This window comes from Lineus longissimus, chromosome 19 (assembly GCF_910592395.1).
Source record: "Lineus longissimus chromosome 19, tnLinLong1.2, whole genome shotgun sequence".
Classification (NCBI taxonomy): domain Eukaryota; kingdom Metazoa; phylum Nemertea; class Pilidiophora; order Heteronemertea; family Lineidae; genus Lineus; species Lineus longissimus.
In genome coordinates this window covers 6,338,295-6,364,444 of record NC_088326.1, presented here as the reverse complement: position 1 = coordinate 6,364,444, position 26,150 = coordinate 6,338,295, and the positions used below count along the sequence as shown (strand labels likewise).

Genomic DNA, 26,150 nt, shown 5'->3' with positions numbered 1-26,150 from the left:
GATGGGCTATTGGACAAGTTTTCATAATCAGTATTCTAGAACACGTTTTGTAGCGAAGGTGGCGATCCTAGTGTTCGGGCCTCTTCGGCTCAACTTCGGGTGTGGTCGGAACCTAAATCCGGCTGCAACATTTTCTGACAAAAATCAGAGGCAACTTAAACGTATTTTCCGGCCGTGCGACAGAAATAATCATTTTTACTATCGTGTTATTCAGTCAAAGATACATATAACAATAAATATCAGTCATTAGTTCTGAGCACGCGCGATGTTTTTGATGAGTTAGGTGCATTTATTCAACAAAATTACGTGAAAAAATTGCAAATTTTCGGGCGACGACCGCTGTTCAAAGTCACGTAAACAGCAAACCTCAGGACTTTTCACACTTTTTTCTTAATGAAACTACTAAATAATGTTTCATCTAGAATAATATGTTCCGTTTACATGTCATTCAGAAAGATTTTGGCAACTTTAGGATCGATTTCCGACTTAATATTTTTCACGCCTAAATGTACGCGATATAATGAGCTCGTAATGATATGCAGTGACATCATAGCGCAGAGAGAATTACGCGGAAATGGGGGCGCGGCCAACTGACTGATTCGCTCAAATGGAGATATGACTTCAACTACGACAAATGTGCAATAATTGTATTTGGCGAATCTGCGCAACATTGGAAAAGATTGAAGGAACTTCGAACATGGTGGCTAGGGCCTATGCCCATTGCTGAAACCACATCTACTGTACACCTCGGGATAACACTGAATAAATATCCAAAATCAACCAACATTGCAATATCGGCTGCTCAAAAGCTGAAAAGCTCACTAATGTCAATCTTAGGACCAGGAATCCAACCCAATTCGTTCAATCCAATCTGCAGCATAAAGCTCTATTGCCTCATTTGTTTGCCCAGAGCCCTATATGGATGTGAACTCTGGTCCCAAATGTCTGAATCTGACCTCCTCATTCTCGAACGCGCCCATCGATTCTGATTAAAACGAATGCAGGGCTTCAGCAGGTACACGCGAACAGTGAGTCACAAGCGATGATAGGACAATGTAGTTTGAGAGGTTTATTAGATGAAAAGTGCATCCTGTTTTTCAAACAACTTTCCATAATGCCCGAGCATTCACTGCCGCTACAAGTGTTCGAGTTCCGCTATAAAGCATTCTGTCAAAGGAGAAACAACGATCATAGAGGTTTTATTCCCCATCAATGCGCTGCATTAGACAAATATGGTTTCCGCCATATTCTTGAAAGATTTATGCGCAGTGAAACATTTTCTTTACCTGTACTGCCGCAGGGGCATACGCTCAAATCACTCACGAAAATAACCATTATCAATTACGAGAACTTTTTATTTGCCGGAAAAATGTAGAGCGAATAACGGTCTTAACAGAACTCTCGAAATCGAAAAATCATTGGACTATCCCTCGCTCATCTGGCTAGCCGCTCTAGAATATCCTTTGATTTAGAAAAACTTTGCCTTCATCGCAAGACTCAACACACTTACAATTCTGTCCGAGTCGACACAGTGCCCCAGATGCCATAAAACGTATACAGATCCACATGTACATTTCTTCTGCGTTTGTCCCGATTTCAGCGAAAATCGAGATTTATTCTGGCAACGACTTGAAAATGAATGTTCTGTTTTTGTCAACGCCGCACTCTGGAACATGGACGATTCTGAACTCTCAGCAACCCTTCTTGGGAAACAAGTTGATCATCTTGACTACAGCGATAACATTCATATGCTGAAAATTGATGCAGAATGCTGGATGGTATACTAACTAGCTACATAGTATACGACCCTAACCAGTAAATGTAGCACTTTGTACATAATGTCATTTCATTTAACTTTCATTTCTAAGCGTTTATGCTATTCATTGTAAATTTTGTCTTCTTATCTAAGGAGGAATAAACAAATATATATACAATCACTGTTTAGAGGTAGGTGTGTGTGATATGAGTTCCACCTTGGCCACTACCCGTTTTCAGAATGTTGTTTCTGTTCAATTTGATTGTGTATTCTTCTTTTTCAGTACAGAATTAAAATGGCAAGCAAGCGATTCCGGTTCTCGACTTCCCAGGACGTATTACTGCTGCGTGAGGTACTCGCCGTCAAGCCTTTGGCCGAAGCAGGAAAGAAAAAAACCCGCCTTGGGGCTGAAATTGCCGAGAATCTTAATACCTGTGGAAAGGGTTTCCTTGTCGATGACCACCTCTGTCGTGAACACGTAGACCTGCGTATAAAGAAATTCAAGAAGGACGATCACGAAAGTAGAAAGAAGTGAGTCCTATGTACTGCAATGTCGGGAAAGAGACGTCTTTACAGAATGTCAAGTAGATAAGAGCTCGAGAATCTTGAAATGTGGTGTATTCAAGAATTAAGACATTTAAGACCATACAGTTTTACGTATTCATAGTTGCATAATCTTTTTAAGTAATTTCATAAATAAGTAAAATGGTGAAAAGCCGTCTTGCTAAATTTTCTGTTGATTTAAAACTTATTGCAGGTCTGGTGTTAATGAGAACTTCGACGAGCTGACGCAGCTCCTGCAGTAGTTAAAAGAACTTCAAGCTGAGCAAGAGAAAGAGGTTTCGATAAAGAAGGAAACAGAAAAAGCGAAGGCGGAGATGGTTCGAACGAACGCCCTAAAGGGCCTGGGAAAAAGACCAGGCAAAAATACCAATTTCTTCCCGTTTGTTTTGATCCACAGCAAGTAATACACACTGGCGTTTGAATGTGGCTGCTTTTGCCCATAAAATACATTTCTTCATTGTTCTGTCCCATCCAACAGGCTATATATGAAATGCCAGAAATCCGGCAAGCCAATAGTGTACAATTTTCATTATTCGGAACTAGAATAGCAATAGGTATGTACATGCAGGTTTAATCTCGTTTCACATACAAATGATTTAAACGTATTCTAACTTTTACAGCATCCACAGAAGATGAGAATGAACCAAAGCCGGGTCCATCAACCGAGTCTGGTCCTTCACCGAAGATGAGGAAGAAACCCAAGGATGACACGCTCATCTATCTTGAAAAAAGGTGCGAAAATGAGGTGAAGCAGAAAAGGGAAGAATTGGCAATGCGACGGGAGGAGAAGGCTATCGAAAGAAGGAAAATAGAACTCGACGAAAAAAAGCAGGAATTGGAAAGGAAGAAAAGAGAAAGCCGAATGGCATTGGAAGCGGAAGAGAGAAGAATAATGATGAACGTTAAGGGCCATATATCAAGGTTTTTTGCCATTTTCTGCTGTAAGACGATTTCAAAAGTGTACCTAACACTTTATACAATACAGAAAACCAAATGCAATTAGCTCCATCCATTTTGAAGATATAGCCAATTATGTGTTTGACAACTTGATTACCTAATCAGGCTAGCAACTGGCTTGTTAGAGCCAGGCGGCGGGTTCAGCAAAAGTTGTGATGTAGATCAGGTTATCTGTACATGTCATGCAATCATAAAAGCAGGAGGGCCTTAATTAATTATGCACACCTGGAAGTAATGTGTTTCATTCACTATGGTGTATTGTGTGGCTCCGAATTGTGTCAAGGATAGCACAAAGAACAATCGAATGACGGATGGGACCCATTTTCATTAATTTCCAAATCCAGTTGAACGAGAGAGGAGGAAGCTGTGGATTCGGAAGTGCAAACGTTTGGGGTGTTGGAAGCCTGGGCCTTCGGCCAAACTTTGCAGTGATCACTTTATCGATACGGATTATCACATGAAGCCGGATATCTGCATCCAACTGAATATTAAATGCCACTTGTTAAAAACAGCTGTTCCAACCATGTCAATTGCATTTAATGCCCGAGGCTGCTGAGGTCGGTTGTTATACATAATGTGTAGGCCCTATTGGGGCCTGTGATACCGCATAGTGTCTTCTTGTGTTCCAGCCATAGCAAGGTGACAGCGACACAGGTCAGTGTCAGTGACAGCCACTGTCAATGACAGATTATTGTCATCTGACATCTAGGCCTATCTAACGTTGCACGGCATTATATCGTCACGTCAAGATGATTGTGCATAATACCGTCACTTTTCAATAGTAGTTCAGCGTCATGACATAACTGGCGATACAACACTGACGAGGCGAAACAATATTGTGCAACATTAGTCTGTTCAAAAATCATACATGTTATGCATCTGCAACCGTCTATCAATGTCTTCTTTGCTATATCGGCAGGTCTGCCATGCAAATTGATTAACCACAAATTCTAATCACTTTCGTCCGAATGATCACTCTCATTATGATCTAGTGATATTAATGGCTCTAACATGTACGGCTCAACGTTTAAATATCCTTCTGTATCGACCAAAACATCCTCAAATTCACTGCTCTCACTCTCTGAACTGTATGCGGAAGCCATCTTGCTTTGTTCTGACTGACCTGATCTACGTCATCAAAAAATCTCTAGCGGCCACATGTGGAACTAATCTAAAGTTGTGTGTGGTGGGAAATTCGAATAGTTTAAAATTGAAAATTGAAATAACTAAATAATGACTTTATTATTAGAATTTTTTTAATGTCTGGGATCTTGTTTCTTTAACCCTCAACATATTTCATGAGTATCAAGCATGTTTTCAAACCTTGATATATGGCCTTTAAGAAACAGCTTGGTCTATTAACTGATTGTACGATATGTCAGGAGTCGTGATGGTTTTGTAGATGGTAGTTTCACCTTTTTTCAAAGTAATCGTTCAATAAAAAATATATAAAGTACAATATAGAAGGTACCCTGATTAGTTGTTTTATTTCTCGATCACCGGTGTTACAGCCTGTTACATCTTTTGCTCATTTTACTGTCCATTAAGGTACTCCTCCAGAACGGGAGCTCTTAGGTCGAAATAGGCTCCAAATACACTGCCGTACAGACAGGTATGGCAATTGGTTGCCCCGACCACGTAGTATTTTCCTACCGGTTGTAGATACAGTTTTTGGTTCTTTTTAAAGTCCAAAAACGCCCAGTATTGGATAATCTTGGCAAATCCCCACTCGACACTTTGGCGTGGAAATTTCATATGATCGTTGAACTCCTCTTGTTCGTTGGTCAGATTTGCGCCTCTAAAGGGAGCCATGAGCTGTGGCCTCAGAGGATATGCCGGATCACCGTATAAGTAATACATGTATTCTTCTCTCGCCCCACGGAACAATCGCTGAATATTCTGCAGAAGCTCGCTTTCACCGAGCATGGCTGAGTCGTGCCGTCTGCCTTCAATTGGGCCAAAGAGGTTGGCAATCGTACCGTTTGGAATGACGACTGGTTGAAATTTTAGTCCGTGGAAACGTTTATGGCCATTGTAGACTTCCTCTTGGTCGTAGATCGGACGACAGATTGCCCTCACTGTTCCGTCTATAAAGCCCCAACACCTATCAAGTGGGGCGCCACGCCTACTTATGGCCCCAGCACACTCCTGTAAATGTTCATGGCCAAGCCACCACTGGTCCAACTCTGTCAGAAGTCCATGAAAATTGTTGAAGACGTGGTCCAACGACGTGTTGAATATGTTGCTCAGTTCCGTCTTGCTCCTGTCGAACACTTCTGTCAAGTCGGAAAGGCGATTTGGATACGCCAGCCTTCTGAGAAGCACACATATGGCCTCCGTATCTCCTACCCTCGTACCGTTTTTGCATCGCATAAGGGGCGGGAAGTTGAGCGCATCCCTCAAGCTGATTACGTCTGCCTTGTCAAATTGAAAGTCACTTCGACACTGTTCATCAGTTCGATTCTCCAAATTGAACATTCGTGCATTTCCTCGGCGATTAAATGGGACGTCTCTACGGCGTGCTGCATTGTAAAGCTGAAGTAAATCCTCCGGATCATCGACTAATGCCAACGGGTTCATCTTGTTCAATAGCAGAAGCCTTGGGTCAATTTGGTGAGCGGAACAACCATTGAATACTGGGCAATCAGATTGAATGTACCAACAACCACGGACGACAATAGACCTGCCCTTATCATTTTTGGCAGATAAAATGAAGAAGTGAAAGAACATCACTTTCAAATTCCTGGGGCAAATGATTGTACCAGGTTTATTGTGGTCCGAAACTGGTGTATTAAACCGATGTGCAACCCGCTTTTGTATGCTCGCAAATAAGGACTCGCATTTGTGTTTGACGTAGGTCTACGCTAATAATTGGAAGAAAATAGCGTTAGTGAGAAAGTAAAAGTGGAAGTGGCAGAAGTGAAAGCTCAGGTGGCTGCTCTTAGAAGAAAGTCGGATGACTCCGCGGAGTTTTTGAATATTGTGATTCGAAATCTACAGGAGGGAAAGAATGAAAATGTCGCAAACAAGACACAAGCCCTTTTGCGGGAAGGGCTAAAGCTGAAGGACTTGTCTTTTCAAAAAGTCGAACGCAAACGCTCATACAATGACCGCCCAGGCCTGATTATTGCCACGTGCCGGTCGTATGAGGACAAATCTCTGATAATGGACGCTAAACAATCGCTTAAGGAGTGTCGTCAGTACAGTAATGTGTATATTTCGAACGATAAGCCTCTGTCACAGAGAATCGCCGAGAATAATATACGGACAATTGTGAAAAATCTCCCAGGCGCTGGCGACGTGCTTGAGGTCAAAGGCTCGCGAGTGGTCGCCAAGCAACAGAAATATGTCCCCAACGAGAATAATCGAAACGATAAAATGAATAGCCGAAATCGACCTCAGGGTAACCAAACAGTAACACGAAACACGAACAACCGCCAGGAAGGATATAACCGTGGAGCGAATGCAAACCGCTAGGATGACGCAATGTGTCGAGACAACTCCGCTGGAGAACATGCAGTCAGGGATGGCCACTCATTTATGTTGCTGAACGCTCGTAGTCTAAAAACTGTAAATCGGTCGAAAAATAAGCTGGCGCAATTCCAGCAGTTGGTGCTTTGCAATCAGTTTGATTTCGTGTGTGTTTCGGAGACTTGGTTAAACGCAGAGGTAGCAGACGGTGAAATACTGCCGCCTTCGTACACCATCCATCGAAGGGACCGCAACTCGCAGGACCAAGAACGTGGTGGCGGCGTTCTAATGGCATGTAGATCGGACATGCCGTCGTACCGTAGAACTGATCTGGAAAAAGAAAACTCCGAGATTCTTGTGTGCGAGGTCAAACCAGATTCTGACGAGCCTTTTGCTCTTATTGTGTGCTATAATCCACCGGATAATGTCGATGAGCAGATGGTGTTCCTGGGGGACCTCAGGGACGTTCTCAAAAGTTGTGAGGGAGAATTCAGCAATATTTGTCTCTCAGGCGACCTAAACATTCCGAGCATCAATTGGGACACTGTGTCTAGTGTCAATGGCTCTCATGTGTCTGGGGAGTTTTGTAATATCGTGAACGATTTCTCCTTAACACAGCTCGTCCTCAACCCTACTCATAAGCATGGAAACATACTCGACTTAATCCTGACAAATCAACCAGAGCGATTCAGTGACACGGAAACATGGCCAGGAATGTACGATTCTCATCATTTTCCCGTAGTGTCGAATTTCCGTACTAGAATGCCCCGTCGTGTTGGAATTTCGCGCGTTGTTTATGACTTTACGCGTGCGGACTACACAGGTCTAAGGTCATTCCTTTGTGACGAGCTTGGTCCCAACTCTGATTTCTGTTTGCAAAATGGCCAGGACGGCATTGACAATTTGTGGTCAGAGTGGCTAGGTGTGTATAACACTGGATTAGACCGCTTTATTCCGCGGAAAACTATTCGTGACAAAAGCTATCCGCCATGGATTGACCGCGAAGTGAGACGCATGTCAACAAAAGTGAATGCTGCCCGCCGCTGCGCAAAAAACAGGAACAGTGACTATAGTTGGAGGAAATACCGGCGCCTGCGCAATGAACTCAGAAATTTGACCCGTGACAAATACAAAGCGAATGTAAACAATCTTGGATCAGAAGTGCGTAGAAACCCAAAACGTTTTTGGAACTTCTATCACGCAAAAACCAAATCAAACTCTGTACCAGAGACAGCGAAGCTGGGCAATGAGTCTTTTGTGACTCCTCTGCGCAAGGCAAATGCCTTCAATGGTTATTTTTATTCCAATTTTTCTCATCACAACGACTTGAGAAAACCTGATGTTACTATGTATGATAATTATAACCTTGATTCTGTTAACTTTACAGCAGTTGAGGTGAAATCGGTATTAAACAGGCTGGACAAGACTAAGGCCTGTGGGCCTGACAGGGTCTCTAATCGTGTTCTGAGGGAGTGTGCCTCTACACTGTGTTCTTCACTCGCATTTTTATTCAACGTTTCAATGCAGACAGGTGTTTTACCAAACGATTGGAAAATCGCTTACGTTGTGCCAGTGTACAAGAAGGGAGACAAGCATTTGATTTCAAATTATAGACCCGTGTCTCTCCTATCTGTGGTTTCTAAAGTAATGGAACGTTGCATTTATAACAGTATCTATCCAGTCTTAAGTCCGTCAGTCTATAAAGGCCAGCATGGCTTCTGTAACAGGCGGTCAACGGCCACTCAGCTTGTTCAGTTCCAGCATAGACTGGGTCAGGTCTTAGATAGTGGGGGTCAAACTGATGTTATATATTTGGATTTTGCTAAAGCTTTCGATTCCGTTCCCCATTGCCTCTTATTACATAAGATTCGTTCCTTTGGAATCTGTGGACGTCTTCTGAGTTGGTTAACGTCGTATCTTACAAATAGGAAGCAGAGAGTTGTGATTAATGGCTCGGAGTCATCACTTTTAGATGTACTGTCTGGTGTGCCGCAAGGGTCAATTTTAGGACCTCTTTTATTCTTATTGTACGTAAATGATATTGCTGAGGTCGTTAGTGACGGTACTGCCATGGATCTTTTTGCTGATGATTCCAAAATGTGTAGGGAGATAGAGTCTGTAACCGACTGTCTGCTACTTCAGACCGACCTTGATAAATTGTACGCTTGGAGTAAACGGTGGGGCATGACATTTAGCCCAAGCAAATGCATGGTCATAAGTGTTACTAGGAAGTTAAATCCGACACACTTCTTTTACAATATCAATGGTTTTGCATTGTCTCGGGTTGATAAATTCAAGGATCTTGGTATTGTCTTTTCTTCGGACCTGTCATGGTCATCTCATGTCAATGGTATTGCAAGCAGTGCAAGTAGAATGTGGGGTATGATCAGGCGTGTATGCGGGCGTACTGCAGACGTTAATTTGAATATCATGTTGTATAAATCACTTGTGCGTAGTCGCCTTGAATATGGTACGGTGGTATTCGACACACATGTGCGACGTGATCCTGAAACTTTAGAGCGTGTCCAGCGGAGGGTGACTCGTCACATTTTAGGCCCTGATATGCCATATGTGGAGCGTCTGCGAGCGTTGTCTCTGCTGCCCCTGTCGTACCGTCGGGAAATCAAGGATCTAGTTTTTATGCACGATTCTTATTATAATGTCCTGGATTTTAATGCACGTTTTTATATAACCCCGGCTGTAAGGGGCGACGGTTTACGACTGGCGCAGCCGAGATTCCACTCGGAGACGTTCGGTGCCTCATACTGGGTGAGGACACCGAAGCTGTGGAACAGCCTCCCGGTCCAATTACATAATTTGAAAAAAATGCATTTTAAATCGTCCCTTAATGTTTATTATTTTGACAGGTTGGATCGTTTGGATGTCGACGACATGTGCACTTTCGTCACTTTCTGCCGTTGTGCAAACTGTCGGCCCACTTAGTGCGCATGTCGCCGGCACCCCGACGACACAACCCATATTATCTGGTGCCATATAATAGGTCTCGACCTACATGGTTACCAGTGTAATGCATGTACGTTTTATTTTGTTCATAATCCAATGTCTTGTCATGTTATATCAAATATTGTACATGTATTTTACACGAATAAATAAATTAAATAGCGTAGCCAACTGTCTCTTTACCTGAAAAACGTTATTTGATACGGTAACGTTAAAAATATCGTTATCGTTATCGTTAGTGTTAGCGGAACGATCTCTTATCCTCTCTCTTATTTCAATGAAACACTAACGCAATACCAAAATACGTCTTAATTTCTTACGTGCAATACAAAGTAACCCGGTGGTTAATTTACCTAAAAATTCAGTGCATATTATGTCATATTTTTGTCCATGGTACCAGATTTGTGAACACAGACCATTTACTTAACTTTACCAGAGTGAGCACAAATTTTGGCTGTTTTTCAAGTGATACACTCTGATTTCAGGGTGTGCTGGACGACAAGTTGGAAGGCCTGCCCTAGAACACGTACCTATGTTCCCCGGGTTTTCCGGGGTCCTATTTTCCCCAAGGTGTTTCGGTCAGCTAAAACAGGTTCAAAGAAACTTATGCACTGACTACTATTCAGTGGCAAAAGAAGGTATGACATGGCAGTACCTCTATCCCTACCACTTACCTAACTATTCAGTTGCAAAAGAAAGTCTGACCTCTATCTCTAACACTAACCCAACTATTTTGCCTTGCAGAGGTCTCGAGTTACGTTTGCCTATCTACAGTGTGAGTCAGAAAAAGCTACACACTCTTAAAATCGCTTTATTCGCTAAATATGTTTATCTGTCAACACAAAAACAACATGAACACGGGTTTATATTCAGTACATCATTAGAAATATTCAAATTCGATAACAAATTTCAAATTCTTAATGAAAATTGTAAGCCTTTAAAGCTACGGGTTGAATGCATGTAGTTTGGTCAATTCTTTCTGGCGGCAACCATCCACATTTTCTTTGAGGACTTGTTCACTGAAGAGGACAAGTTACATCAACGCTGAGATGCGATGAAGAAATTTGGCGGAAAGGAGTTAATCAACAGCTAGCATGTATCATAGTCACCAAAGAGATGAACATTACTCATCTCTCCGATAATTTCCGTTTTAACTCTTCCGCTGTACCGTTGATCCGCAGCGAGGTACGCAGCTAAAAAGGATGACCATGTTGTTTCAGGATGGGGTAATATATTCTTTAAAACAGCGGATTTATGAAACATCAATTTAATATCAAATCATGAAATACAGGAAGCCATCTTAGAAGCCCTGAACATTGTTGTAGTTGTTTCCATGCCCGATTCCGGATTAGCCTGAACAAGCTGAATATGAGACATCTCCCCCCCCCCCCCTTTAAGATAATAGTCCATATGAGGGATAGTCAAAGTCCAACATTATTCAGTTCAGCTTTAATTGTTCTATGAGCACTATTTAGTTCAGCTTTAAATGTCTTGCAAACACCAATTCCAACATTCAAACAAAGCACAGAATTAACCATCCTAGCTGGATTATAGTTCTATTAACTAGAAAGTCAAAAGATACCCTTGAAACACAAGGCAAAATTTAAACTAGTCTTCTAGAGCGATCCAATGCGCCAACCAAAACAAACATAAGCAATGTGGCTTGTTTTAGAGAATTACACCACAAAAACATGCTATTATGTTATCAAAACACACACAAAACAGCAAAAATCAAGGAAAATCAACAAGGCCTGAACTCACAGGGTCATGGTAGACGACAATACCCTGTCGCACTAAAGACGGGTCTTTATTATTGGACCCAACACAGTCTTGATGCATCATACAAATTAGGCCTAAGAATGTCATTAGTGAGGTTGAGATCCACAACTTATCCCAATACTTATACTTATCACTTACGAAATTTGCGAAATACGTCATCAAATTTGATGGGGGCATTTCACCCCGATAAGTTGGCAAAAACGGTCGATTGGGCCTTGTCAAAAATCAGGTTTTTCGACAGCACCGAGTTGAGCAATCAACCCGGTGTAATGTTTTTGAGTGTTTCTGTTTTTGAGTGTTTCCCCTCATTGTTTGGGAACGCTCAAAAATAGATTGACGAGTTTTTCTGTGTATCCCCCCTATTGAAAAGTCATGGTCTCTCCAGCTGCCTATTGTTTGGAAACACTGACACATGGGAAACAACCACAGATGTTACACCGGAATGCCGCAGGAAATCATAAGCAGATTGACATGCATGATTCAAGACAAACTGGTGTGCTTTTTGTCACAAACCAAGACCACGATTATGGACAACAGAAAATGTTATATTTGGCTGTTTTGCGTCTGCGAGACAAGGGCTGGTATTTATAAAAACCAAGCATATGCTTATCCTTGGATTTTCAAGTGTTAAGTACGCTGCATATTCATAAAACCTAAGGTAATGCTTGTACCTGTAACCTTATGCTTCAAGTATAAGTGTCTGCTTTTCAGGCATCTTGCCAAAACTTAAAGTCTAAGCTTCTGCTTCATTCCATATTTATAAACACGAGTATTAAGCATATGCTTATAAGGATATCCTTAGATTTTTCCAGGTAGCTTCAGACCAGGCTTGAACTTCGAAGTAGGAAGACGTGTTTGACATGGCAGCTTTTCTTGCACTTGCGGGGCGACATCCAAAGGAGTACACCCCAAGAAAATCATGTTGCCCAGCATTTCATCGACGATTTTATCGATTTGATGAGCAAAATGTTGAATGGTTTGCTGATCATTTTTTAGAAGATAGTGGAGAAACTCGTGGCGGGGCACTGACAGTAAAGACACAAATGGAGACTTTCCTTCGATATATATCGGACCCAGGGTTTCAGATGGGTGTTGCTGAGGATGTTGGAATTTTCCAACCCACCGTGTCAAGAACATTCCACGCAGTACTCGACAAGATTGTTGAAAATGCAGGACTGTGGATACATTTCCCAAGCACGGTGCATGAGATGCAGTCAGCAATGGACAACTGGCAAACGACCTATGAGATGCCTTGTGCGATAGGTGCTGTCGACTGTACCCACGTCCGAGTTCTGAAGACACAAGGGAGGCATGCACATGGCGACGAATACGTAGGCCGGAGTGGAAAGGCTACGTTAAACGTTCAGAGAATTTGTGATGCAAAGGAAACGTTCACAAGTATTGTAGCCGAGTGACCAGGGTCTGTACACGACAGTAGAATATGGAGAAATTCGGTAGTTTGTCATCGTTTGTCCACTATGAGGACGGATGCATTACTGCTAGGGGATAGTGGATACGGCATTGACCCCTGGCTCTTTACACCTTATGGGAATCCTCAGCAACCGGAAGAGGTAACGTTTAATAGGATTCTAACAGTTGGTGTACAAACCAGAAGGTTTACATGCACTAAGGACAGGCATGACTATCCGTGACCTCAATAACAAAGGATTTCCCCATTCCCAGGGCAGCAATGATTGCCATAATCACGAAACCGACCAGCCTTACACCACAAATACCACATGGGAAATCTAATTTCACCCTGTTATGCAGTATGAGCAATTAAGCATAAGCTTAAAAATTACAAGCCAAGCATCATCCACAAATGCTTGTTTTATAAATATGAAATCAAGTATAAGGCTATGCTTCTACTTAATTCTTTAAGTATTAAGTACATGCTTAAAGAACATGCTTATAAGCATATACTTGTTTTTATAAATACCAGCCAAGGTGGGGTCAGTTAAAACTGGGACTTATAAAAGCGCTTATGCAATGGTGACGTGTAAAATATCCCGCATAATACGTCATCGCTTTGTAGGCATATCACTCACGAGGCTCGTTACAATACGTTCGGTCCGGGGTTTGTGGACGCATCGGAAAGTAGGCAAGTATTTTGGATTTGTTGTCAAACAATTCTGTTTTTCTCGTCCTAACTTCCAAACATATACAATTTACTACCCTAACTATTTTCCCTGCCTCCTATTCCACATGACGAACATAAGAATTCGTCCAGAAAATTGTACTTTTGTGAATATGAGGGCTTTTTCAAATACGAAGCATGCTTGATTTGTAGATTGGTTATGCGAAGGGCCTTCGTCACCTTATCGGAATTGATGAAACTCGTGATATGCCGGTAGGTGCGCGTCGATTGCTAGCTAGCTTGCATTCTTCCTTTGATTGAGAATTGATGCTGATTGAAGCCCGGATGTTGTAGGCCAATTGCTGATCTATACGTTTTCTTCTCCGGTTCCATGCAGGCGGGCTCACATTATTTGGATGGTTTTGAATTTCAGAATGGCGCAGAAAAGAAAGAAAAGGGTACACTTTTCAGAAGATGACGACATCATGTTACTTAGAGAAGTTGTCACCCAGAACCCTTTCGTCGAGGGATCATGGGTCTCGGTGGAGGAAAAATTAAAAGCATCCGCTACAGATGCAAGACCAGTATTGGACGTGGGTGTACGGTGAGTGCGAGAGAGAACTCTCCTGTTTTTGGCCAAAATTGAAAAGGCCGAGAAAGAGGACATGAAAGCGTGAGTAATAGTGCCGCCTCATGAATAGGCTATAACAAGATGATGCTTCATTACATTCTGTTATCGATGTCGATGTTTTGGTTTATTAATTTTTTTTCATGGGAACTTCTTTCTCCTCCTCACTTGGAAATTTTTCTCTCAGTTTAACAAAAAAAACAAACACCAAAGACGACAATCCACCAAATTTCATATCATAGTCGAGGCCTACCTACCTCTCTAACTGTAATGCCGTCAAGTTATCAACCTCTGCGGATTCCCTTTCTTCGCGTGAAGGATTGGCGCTGCGGGTCCTACTACTCGGTTATGAAATAATATTTTCAATTTGTGTTCCTCTCAGGTCTGGAGTCGAACATGAATTCGGGGAAAAAGAACAACTTCTCTCGGAAATACTTGACCTTCGTGACGAAGCTGATAGGAATCAAAAGCAGAAAAAACAGGCGAAAAGGGATGAAGAAGCGAAGGCCAGGGATCTGCGGAAGAAAGCGATGGAAACTCTGTCAGCCCCAGTAGAAGGTTAGTGTATACATTCTAAAGATCATAGGTGGGATCGCTCTGTCTATCACCATCTTGATGGTAATAAAGAAAGGTCATGATGTCTGTTTTGGCCAAATTAAGTTTCAATTTGACTAGTCCTTACTGGCTACTACGTGTCCCTTAAAAAATAATTTCAGGTTAATTACAATTTCAGGTCATGAAAATGGTGAAAGTGTGGCTAAGCGGATCCGGAGTAGGACCACGAACAGCAAGGCGCTGGACTTTTTGGCCGACAAATCTAAGCAAGACCAAGGGCTGCAGCGGGAGGAGATTGAGTTGAAGAAAAAACAACTAGAACTGGATACTGCTCGATTTGACTTGGAGAAGGATGAAAGGAGGCTGAGGCTTGAGAGTGAAAGAGAAGAGAAGAAGTTTTTGTTCAACATGATGAAGAGGTTTATGAAGAAATGATCCGGGCCATGATTTTCTAATCATCGAATCAATGAACACTAACTTGAACAAGAACGATGGTGGTTCACATTGCATAGATGATATACGACAACATGTTGTTTTAGGCCTCTTTTTATTTCTGACATATACTTCCTTATATACATGTACATTAAATACTTGAAATGAGTAGACTACAATGTTTTACCTCACAAATTTGTATGTTTACGTTTTGTTAACTTTCACCCGGCCACAGTTTAACTTAGGCGGTTAGTTTTTACAGTGAAGTTTTATTTGTCAACTGTTTTGATCAAATTAACTGAAAAATAAAGTCAAGTCAAAGTTAACTGATTCGTTACCATGGTTACGTTGTTTCTACAGCTGGAACGTCCATTCAATTAAGTTGCAGAAACTGCTGAAGAGTTGGGGCTGAAGTCCAAAAAAACTCCCCGTTTGAATTCCATATAAGGTGTGGCAGTTAGTGAGGATCGCAGCAACTATATAATATTTAGCGACTGGCTGGAGGTACAACTTTTGACTTTTGAAGTCCAGAAGTGCGAAATTTGAAATGATCTTCCTAAATGTCCATTCCACAGAGACTCGGAGCCGGGACATCCTCCTGTTAAATTCGGCCTCCTGGTCGTTCAGTGCAGCTCCTCCGAACGGCTTCAACAGATAGGGGCGAATCGGGTAGGCTGGATCACCATATAACATATACCCAGGAGCTTGACGATCCAAAGCCTCGAGCTGGTCAAGCAGCCCACTCATTCTCAGCATTGCGGCATCATGACGCCGGCCCTCTACTGGACCATACATGTTCGCAATCATCCCGTTCGGGGCGGAGACGGATTGAAACTTGTAGCGGTGCTGTCTTTTGTGGCCATTGTACATTTGCCGTTGATTTCGAATTGGCCGACAGATGGCGCGCGCAGTTCCGTCAATAAAGCCCCAGCAGTTTTCTAGGGGGGGGGGGGGGGGCACCCTTGTCTCGTATTGCGTCGGCGAACTCCCGTAGCCTTGGCGGAGCCAACCAGTCCTTGTGAAAATCATCCAGTAGATGAGCGTGCTGATCATAAATGAGATCAAGAATTCTATTAACAATGTATGACACCTCACTTGGTGTCTTCCAGTGGTCGATTGAGATATCGATCAACCGATTCGGGTAGGCAAGCCGTCTCAACAGAACATGTATAAACGCATCTAAACCATGAACTGAAGTTCCATTTCGGCACGTCACCATTTCTGGGATTTGGAGGGCCAAGCACAACCGCTCCACATCCTGCCTCTCGAAGCGAAATATGCGGCGGTATGTCTCGCCATCAAGATCCTGCAGCAACACGCCGAACCGCCTTGGTTTCTCTCTTTCATCATCATGCAAAATGAGTAACATGGCATCTTCTGGCTTAAGAACATCAGCCGCAATACCAAGAATTATATCGTTAACAGCAGCCATTTTGGTTAATGGAACAACCTCTAAAATACAAGACCTATTGCGATTTGCTGAGCGGTATGATTGTCACCGAATCAGAGACAAGGGGTTATAGAAGATAATGTATACGTTATACGTATATGTTCGGTTTTCTAAAGGTGATTTGAGATAAGTAAGAGCGTATACGTATCTCGATAAGTGATAAGTTTAAGTATCGGTATAAGTTGTGCATCTCAACCTCTACGTAGTCTTTCGACCAAACTGGGGGTTCGATCTCTCTCCCAGATCTTGTCCTCGATTCCACCATAGGTGGCGTTACCGGTTGAGAAGGTGACGCAGGCGGTTCTGATGATGACGGAGCTGGCGTTCCAGCAAAATTCCTGGCAGGCGACATTGGCCTCGTACGATTCCTGGACGATTGTGGACGAACGACGTTGGCTGTAAAAGAACCGGCACTTGGAGGTTCACCGGTATGCACGTTCGACGGATTTCGTTGCAGGTGACGTCGATTGCGCCTATAATCCTTGCCTTCGCTGAATCTGATGATATATGATCTTGGTGTTGCGTGGTGTTGCACCACCGTAGCTGGCTCACTCCATTTCTTCTGACCGTCCAGTTTCACTCGTACCTTTTCTCCGGCTGTCAGCACGGGCAGGGAGGCGACTCCATGACGACTATCGTACTGCTGTTTGTGCTGCAGCTGCATTGTCTTCACGTTTTCAGATACGCGTTTCGCGTCTGGCCATTGTGGTCGGAGATTACGTCTGAGTGTTGGTATGGTTGTCGCAATCTATCTGCCCATCATTAGACGACTTGGGCTGTATCCAGTTGACCTGACTGGGGTTGAGCGATAACTCATGAGAGCTTTTATGGGATCAGGTTGTCTCAAAATTCTCTCTGCAATGGCTACGCCACTTTCTCCCTGACCATTAGCCTGAGGATTGTGGGGGCTAAAGGTTGTGAGTGTTATTCCCCACTCCGACGCAAAAGTTTTCCATTCTTTCGAATCATAAGGCGGGCCATTGTCCGAGACGTTTTCACGGGGCACGCCCCATCTAGCGAATATTGCCTTTGCTTTCTTGATAACACTGCTGGCAGTTGTAGAACGCATATGCGCTATTTCAATGTACTTAGAATAGTAGTCCATGAGTGCTAGATACTTTTCTGACTTCACAGTGCACAAGTCCATAGCGATTTTCTCCCACGGATACTTTGGGTGAGGGGTTACAATTAACGGCTCGTGTTTCTGAGTCGACCTTTGTTCTTGACAAAAGTCACATCCACCTACGAGTTCAGCGATCTCGGCATTGAGACGTGGCCAAAATACGGACATTTTAGCCCTGTCGCGACACTTGTTGACACCCATGTGTCCTTCGTGTATGCGGTTCAAAATGTCACCCCTCATCGATTGAGGTATCACGATGCGGTCACCGAACAAAAGTAATCCACCAGCGACGGAAAGTCGATGACGAACATCGAAGAATTCGCATGCTGTAACTGGCACCTGATTTCGGCGCTTTGGCCATCCCTCTGCCGTGAGTGAGATTACCGCCTGAAGTGCCTCGTCCTCTTTCGTCTCTTGGAGAATCTTCTCGATTTTAACATCTGACACAGGTCTTGCCTCAACCACTGCATTGACGAACATCTTGACTTCTGATTCAGTATTGGATTGTTCACCGCTCAGGGGCTGTCTAGATAACGCGTCTGCAACAACAAGCGTAGTCCCAGGGACATGTTTCGCGCGTAAATTAAACGGCATTAGACGCATTAGCAGCCGCTGACATCTAAGGGGTACCTGGTCTAAGTCTCTAGAGTTCATGAGCGGGACCAGGGGTTTATGATCTGTAAGCAGCTCGTAAGACTCTAGTCCTTGTAAATATCTGCGGAATTTCTCACATGTCCAGGTGGCAGCAAAACACTCTTTTTCAATCTGCGCATAATTGCGTTCTGCAGTTGTGAGTGTCCCAGAGCAGAACGCACTGGTTTTAACTCTTCACCGTGTCTTTGCATTATCATTCCGCCGACTCCATAGCTGCTCGTGTCACTACTGACTACCGTAGGTTTGTTGACATCATAGTACGCTAGAACTGGACTATCGCAAACAAGGGCTTTTATTCGGCGGAAAGCCTCACCCTGTTGCGGTCCCCATGAGAATTCGCGATCCTTTTGCAAGAGTTCATTCATTGGTTCCACGACAGTGGCAAGGTTGGGAAGATATCGCCCAAGGTATCTTATCATGCCCAACACCCGTCTCAATTCTGATACGTTTTCGGGTGCATCCAACTCCATAATCGCCTGGATTTTCTCCTCGTCTGCGCTGACGCCAACTTTATCGAACTTATGACCTACATACCGGAGTCGCGGTTTACGGAACTTGCATTTTACTTTGTTGAGTTTCAATCCGGATTGCTCAATCCTTTTCATGACCTTTTTAGCATCTCGTCGTGTTCCTCTGCAGTTTTGCCGAAAATGAGGATATCATCCTGCCAAACTATTGCTCCGGTGTCTTTGAGCAAATCACTCATGATGCGCTGGAAAATTTCGGACGCACAGCTAACGCCAAATGGCAAACGTTTAAAGCAACAACGACCTGCCGGTGTGATGAAAGTAGTGGGAAGTTTGCTCTCCTCGTGCAGGGGGACGGCCCAATAGCCACTGGAAGCATCCAAAGTTGTGAACATCGTTGCGCGGACAATTCATGAATGACATCCTCTAATGTTGGCAAGACGTTCAAGACGAACAAAGTGTGCATCAAATTTCTCCAGGACCGTGTCATACTTTTTCTGGTCCGCTTCTGACAGGCCAAAACTATCGAAGATGTGGTCGGCTTCTTTCCCCATACTGTAGATAAGGGTTGCAACCTGTACTTCCCCATCTTTTTTTGTAAGTTCTGAGGCCAGTCTATATCTCTGAAACCTTCTTTTCCACTCTGGCCACTGACCGGATTTGTCAAACTTGAAAGGCTCTGGTGGGCTTATTTTTGCCATGTCTGCAAAAATCTATTCTCCTTTGGGTTCTTTGAGTCTCTTTTTAAAGACACGCTGCCACCATGTTTCAGGATGGGGTAATATATTCTTTAAACAGCGGATTTATGCAACATCAATTTAATATCAAATCCTGAAATACAGGAAGCCATCTTAGAAGCCCTGGACATTGTTGTAGTTGTTTCCATGCCCGATTCCGGGCTAGCCTGAACAAGCTGATTATGAGACACATGTAATTTATTCTTCTCATATCCAGCCGCCTGACTTGAAAAAAGAGGATGAATGATTATAAATAAATCCTATACTCGCAGTGAAAAATAATGTTTAGCCCGCTCAAAGGTCGTCAGCTGGGAGGTCGCGGGTCCAGGAGTACTGAAGGGTCGCAGCAAGCTGCACAACTTTTGATTATTTTATTAGCTTTGGCACGGAACTCTCAGAAAGCTGCCAAACAAACATGATAACGTGGCTGGCAAGGTATTTACCTCCTCTACAAGACTATGCCACTTGATTGCTGAAAGAAATACACCACCATAAAGAAATTCCCTGTACTGAAGGGCTTAATTCATTGAACACATCGTTATGCACTTCCGAAAGAACATCACAATTTAAACTTCAAATCTCGACTTTCAAACATCGGGATCCCGACTATCACTTCATTAGGGAGGTTAAGATCAGCTCCGACTCCCACTCCCACTCCGGGTGATTCCCTTTTTGTGAACTACGTCATCAATAAGAACGGGGTTTCACCGCGTTATGTTGTTTACTCGCTCGTGAAAACGACTGGGACCTGCCTGAGTCGTAAGTATTCTCCGACTACTCCGACTTGAAAAAAATCAATATTTCTTAATAAATTATTATCATAAAATGGGTTTTAACTCTTTGTAATGGTTATGTAGAACAAGTGCATCAAGTTAGTTGGTTACGACACCTATCGTTACACAGCGGAACTGACTACCCGGCTGACGAGTCGGGTTCGGAATTTCTTAACCGCGTCATTGCGTCACGACTCCCGACTCGAGTTGGAGTCGGGAGTCGGAGTGGGAGTGGGAGTAGGAGCTGATCTTAACCTCCCTGATAACTAAAGCGATACGTGATGACAATCCCATACGGCCAAGTGGCTGCTGCATTATGATTGCGATTCGGAGTGCGAATTTTGTCGCATGTGAACGTGATCGTTGTAGCGACAAAACTCGCTCGTTCGTGGAGCACTTCGGTATGTAAGATTATGTAAGATAACATTTCTAAGGCTATGTTGGTAATCATTGCGGTAAGGTTACGGGAGACCCATTCAATATATAACAGTCGATATAATTGCCAATGAAGGACTTTACATCGGTAACTATACAAGTAGTGTTTTGCAATCATGAGCTAAATTACCTACTTGTCACTACGGGTTTGTTTAACAATATTGCTGGTAAAGAGATCGCAGTACCTTTTGGCCACGTGTTAAGTACATGATTATTGTGTTGGATTAGCAGTTTGCTTGAATAACAATGCTCATATCAAAACGTGGTAATCGAACCAAACACGTCAAACGCTTAAAGTGGGACACATGGCTCATGTAGAATGACACCATAAGAGATGCATAATCTGGCACGACGGAGGAGCACACACTGATGTTCATGCTAACAGTCAGCTGAAGGATACAATATGAATATTATGATATTAGCGCCTGATCAGATCGGAGTATAGAATGGCTAATTAAAGATATAATTTAGCAGCGGTAGGCCTTATAGCACTAACTTAAATAAAACGAACAGGGGCCATTGTGATCACCGTATAGATATTTTGGTGGTTAAGAATTCATCCTGGCTAAGAACCTTTCTACATGTATAGTATATAGGTTAAACCAAAGTCGGCATGACGTGATGTATCGCTTCGAATACCTACCATATAAATATCATCGAAAAAAGGTCACTGCGAGATATTGCACTTTTTACCTTTTTTGTTTTGGCCCCCTGGTGGCCAAGTCGAGAATCAGATCAGGTCGAAATTCGGTGTCAGAGGTTATATGATGTATGGAGTCATGTGTACTAAATTTCAAGTTCATAATTTTATCAGCTAGGAAAAACCTGCCATAGTTACACTCAAACGTACAATTAATGCCACTTGACCTCTATGACCTTGACAATTAGGTCAAATCAAAAACCCACATGATATGTGATGTATCCTTACTTGGACTTGAGTCCACATAAACCGCTGTGCCGTCAGTACTCGTTCTCCGGGTTAGCATTTTATATGTAACTAGGTGATTTTTACCGGAGCAGATTTTCGTGGTTGAGGACAATTTTACACAAAACTGTGTGGTGTTCGACCATTAAACTTTGGAGAGACCTTTGTCTTCCTAGGACCAATTTGCCTCGAGCTTCCTGGTAAGTTTATAAGTAACTGTGTCTTTGTAATATAGTGTTTTTATGGGTGCAATTTCGGACTTTTGTAAACTTGTCCGCCATGTTTGATGACGTCATACTCATCGATTTCTTTTGAAGCTGGAACTTTGTTTTCACGTGCTGTAAGTTTTAAAGTGGTTCAAAGGCAGGATATTTTGAGCATTAAAGTGTTTCATTTGGTAAAACTATGTGTATAGCATTTGGGGATGTCGATTTCAAAGCTCAGGATTTTGAAGTGTAGTCACAAATTGTGCCTAAAGTTGGTGCAGAACCTTCTTTTCCCTTGAATGCACCAAGTGTGCACATATATCTAGATGATATCGTCATCATTGGCACTTATATAGAACTAGAAGATTTAGTTGTGTTCTTGGATCAGTTAATCGAACTCTTGGTCCGTCTCATAGAAGGGGAGGATATCGACATGAGTCAATATCCCTCTATCAACCAATTACTGTAGTTATGAATGAGATTGTTTTTTTGGGGGGGGGGTATTAATTAGACCAAGAGCTGACTGTCGTGTTTAAAGAATTCCATGTTGTGTCACTGTATGTCGTATAGTTGTAAATATTTAGAGCCAAGTGTTAATATTAAAATCTGTGTCTGTCCTTTGTGGTGGAGTAGCGTGTTCATCTGCCTGACTCATATCCTCCGATAATATACTCATGGCCCCGATCCCTTTTGGAAGTCCCTGCCTAAGGAATTCAGAAATGTCTTCCTGATTGTGCCTTTGTCCCTGTCTCAAGTGACACCTTGACCACTCTGGACAGGTTTCCCGTTACAATATTAATATGAGCTAGACTGTACATGCGAAGAGTAAGGAGTTTTAGTTCCTTGAAAGCCACGCGGGTTAATCCAGAAATACAATCTTGGAATCTCCTCGGATTCAAACCGTGGCAGCCAGCAGTGTTAACCACCAGGCTATGAGGCTCCTGGAAACACAAAAGGACATGAAAACTATTCTCTGCGAAAGGAGACGAGACAAAATGAGCATTCGATTCTGCATTTGAAAACATCTGCAAAAATGGCATTTTCAACTGCTGCGAAGTTGAACAATTATTGACAGGTCATCACCGTTACTTAACATGCTAATCTCCTTGTGCGTTCTGCTGATAAATCAGAGGTTTTTGAAGAGACAGTTATTGCTTCAACTGTGTATGTGTGGGGAGTACGGCTGTGCCCCTGTCACATCCCCTGTCATTGCCTGGTGTCCATAGCGAGGGCAATGCTGTTTCTGACGGACCATATCCCTTTTTTTCACTCACCGTAGGGGTGTCTATACAACACCGCAGTGTCCGTCGTCGCCCGCGTCCGTGTCGTCGTCGTCCGTCGTATCCTGTTTCAAAAACAGTTGCACGTTTCCTAACCGCTAGGCCTATGAACTTGAAACTTAGTGCACAGGACCCCCAGGTCAGGTGACCCCTGACAATGAATTCTGGTCCTCTGATTCGTTACTTGGCCACCAGGGGCCAAAAGTGAAAACCTAAAAAATGTGATATCTCTCTTATGAGTGACTCGTTTTCTATAACATTTTTATGGTAGGTTCTCCAATCAAACCTGTCCCAAGACGAAACGGAGAAGCTAAAGGTTAATGTGTTACAATATCAACACCTATGACTTGTGATATCTCCCAAAATTTGTGCAACCGGGCCCAGGGCCCGGTTGCACAAAAGTAAAAAATTGTTAAAAACCACTGTTAGACTATCTTGGCGTTAACTTAACTCCAAAATGTTAATTTGGGTTGCAAGAAAGAAAATAATTTAAAAGTAGCGTTAAGTTAACGCTAACTTTAACTGACCTCCTAACCCCAAGGTAAATCCCTACATGTATTTTGGAGTTAGCTGAAACAAAATGGCGGACAACCAGGCCCTGTTTGTGGCTTTCCAGGCAATTTTTCCAAGCTCCACAGCATTTTAGACAAAGAATCAACCACTTGGAGTTCTTCAATGACAATAAACTTTTTAAAAGATACTGTTTTTGCAGAGAAACCATTGTTTTGACAGTTGAAATGTAGGGTCGGCCTGTGGCATTATTTACCCCTCCTCCAGTCCCTCTCTGGTGTTTTTGCTGCAGGGAATGGATCTCTTTCGCCTTTGAAAGCTGCTGGTTCCATTTTTCCCTGCAGTTATCCCCGGTCCTTGTGGCCACTCCCAAGGAACTAACCTTTAGGGCAATTTCATCCCATTTGGGTTTTTTTCATTTTGTTTGTCACATCTGACGAAAACTTTGATCGCAAGATCCCAAGTTCATTTGTTACAAGATCAACTAAAACTTGGGCTTCTGAGTGCGAAAAATTCAGTTTTCTCTCCCTTTTTTGCTTTTGAGATGAATGATTCTCTATGGGGGCAGCCATCTTGCTTTCGATAGGAGGACCAAATGCTTTATGGGAAATGTCCCCAGCAACTAACATTGATTTACTTAAAAGTAGTGTTAGTTAACATTGGGCCTAACATTGATTTGTGCAACTCAATGTTAGCGTTATGTTAGCTAACGCTAAGTTCGGGACTTTAACATAAAACGATAAACTACATTTGTAACATACTTTTATCACCATAACTTTTGTGCAACCGGGCCCAGACTGATTTCCATGTGGTTTCGACAGGGTTTTCACAAATCGTGTTGTCTATATAAATTACCATTCTTATTACAGTGAAATGCGTTATTGTCTTCATTATGTAATTGACCATTTTAAAAAGGTCCAAAAAAGTAACTTTTTTATTTCAGGAAAGATTCCACCAAAAAAATCACTAGTGTTGCAGCACAGCAAGAACTAAGACTTTCTGGGGTGTTTTCATGTTGATATCTTATCTTGGTTTCGAGCTATCGTGCTATTTCTGCAAAAAAAATGTCAACATGCAATAGATACTATTTCTATTGACCTTTGAAATCTGCCCCAAATCCTCCACAAACTCGACATGCAGTGTGCCATATAATAAATGTAGGGTCCTCTGTAGTATTCCAATTATTGCACAACAATTATTCAAACCTCATCATTCAATGAAGGAGGGACATGATTATTGACACCGTGATGTAACTGGACATGTCACTTATTACACAGCTACGGTTGTTGAACAGATGCGATTTAGCAAGAATCATAAAGAATGTTCTTTGTTAATTCTTGCTGGTAGTGTAGACACCTTTCCAGCAATGGGGCGCTGAGTGTCTGAAATAGTGAGGTCATAAGGGGAAACTAGGCCTTATGGTGGAGGGACAAAGGAGATAGTCATGTTTGACCAACACACTTGAATGCCTTTAATGACGGACAAGGGGGGGAAAGTTAGTTCCAATGCAAGCCACCAATTTCGGGAAGCATGTATCATTCTGTGGAAATAATTGTATGTAACCAGTTCCTCGAGAGGGTAGCCGTGTTCTGAGCTTACAGTATATAGGGACAATGTCAGAAGTCACCACAAATATGAATTATCCAGGGTTGATGTTCAAACAGAAAAAGTCTGTTATTTCAGAACCAGTGTAATAAGATATCAACATGAAAACACACTAGGCAGTCTTATTTTTTGCTGTACCACAACACCATTGCTTTTTTCGTGTTTTTTTTCACGAAATAAAAAAAGGTATTTTTTGGACCTTTTGTTTATTGACGATTACATAATGAAGACAATAGTGCACTTCATTGTAATCATCATGACCATACAGACAACAACATTTGCGACAACCTTGTGCAAACCGCATTGAAAACGGTTAAATAGTTAAAAAGATATCATAAGTTAGGTGTTGATATTAATATGAGCTAGACTGTTCAAGGTTTGAACTATTCGAGATTCTATCGGAAGTACTTCCTTTGTACATGAGTGTGGTGTTTGCCAGGGCATTTAACAGATCCAACATAGTAGTAGCAGGAGCCTATAGTGAACTCAATACCTCCGGCAAATATCCAGAAGTATCAAGGTAGCAGGAAGGGGTGGGCGTTTGTCGTTTCCGAGTGTGAGGGGGTATATGGGTGTCTGTTGACAGTGCTTTAAGAGAGACTAGGCATGTGCCAGTCTCCCTTAAAAGCACAGTCAACAGACAACCCGAGCTTTGCGCGATATGGACCATTCTGGGAAAACTCACTGAGGAAGGTATGCTCATTAGCATAATCTATTATTAGCCCCTGCTCGAGGTAATCTTGCGCAGTGTTGCTTCTGCCCACATACATCGTGCTGAAAAACGTCTCGTACAAAGAAAGTCTGG

The 26,150-nt window shown here is 42.6% G+C and overlaps 2 protein-coding genes across 2 annotated transcripts; both read right to left on the bottom strand.

The window, feature by feature from the left end:
• Positions 1–17,378: 17,378 nt before the first annotated feature.
• On the bottom strand, positions 17,379–18,347 carry LOC135503434 (uncharacterized protein K02A2.6-like). The gene has a single exon (XM_064797011.1). The coding sequence runs from the start codon at positions 18,345–18,347 to the stop codon at positions 17,379–17,381; it is 969 nt and encodes a 322-aa protein (XP_064653081.1).
• Positions 18,348–18,451: 104 nt separating this feature from the next.
• LOC135503433 (uncharacterized) lies at positions 18,452–19,012 on the bottom strand. The gene has a single exon (XM_064797010.1). The coding sequence runs from the start codon at positions 19,010–19,012 to the stop codon at positions 18,452–18,454; it is 561 nt and encodes a 186-aa protein (XP_064653080.1).
• Positions 19,013–26,150: the final 7,138 nt, after the last annotated feature.

Bases quoted from the DNA above. Each gene is read 5' to 3' on its own strand.
- LOC135503434 (XM_064797011.1), bottom strand. From the start codon at position 18,347: ATGCCGTTTAATTTACGCGCGAAACATGTCCCTGGGACTACGCTTGTT.
- LOC135503433 (XM_064797010.1), bottom strand. From the start codon at position 19,012: ATGAAAAGGATTGAGCAATCCGGATTGAAACTCAACAAAGTAAAATGC.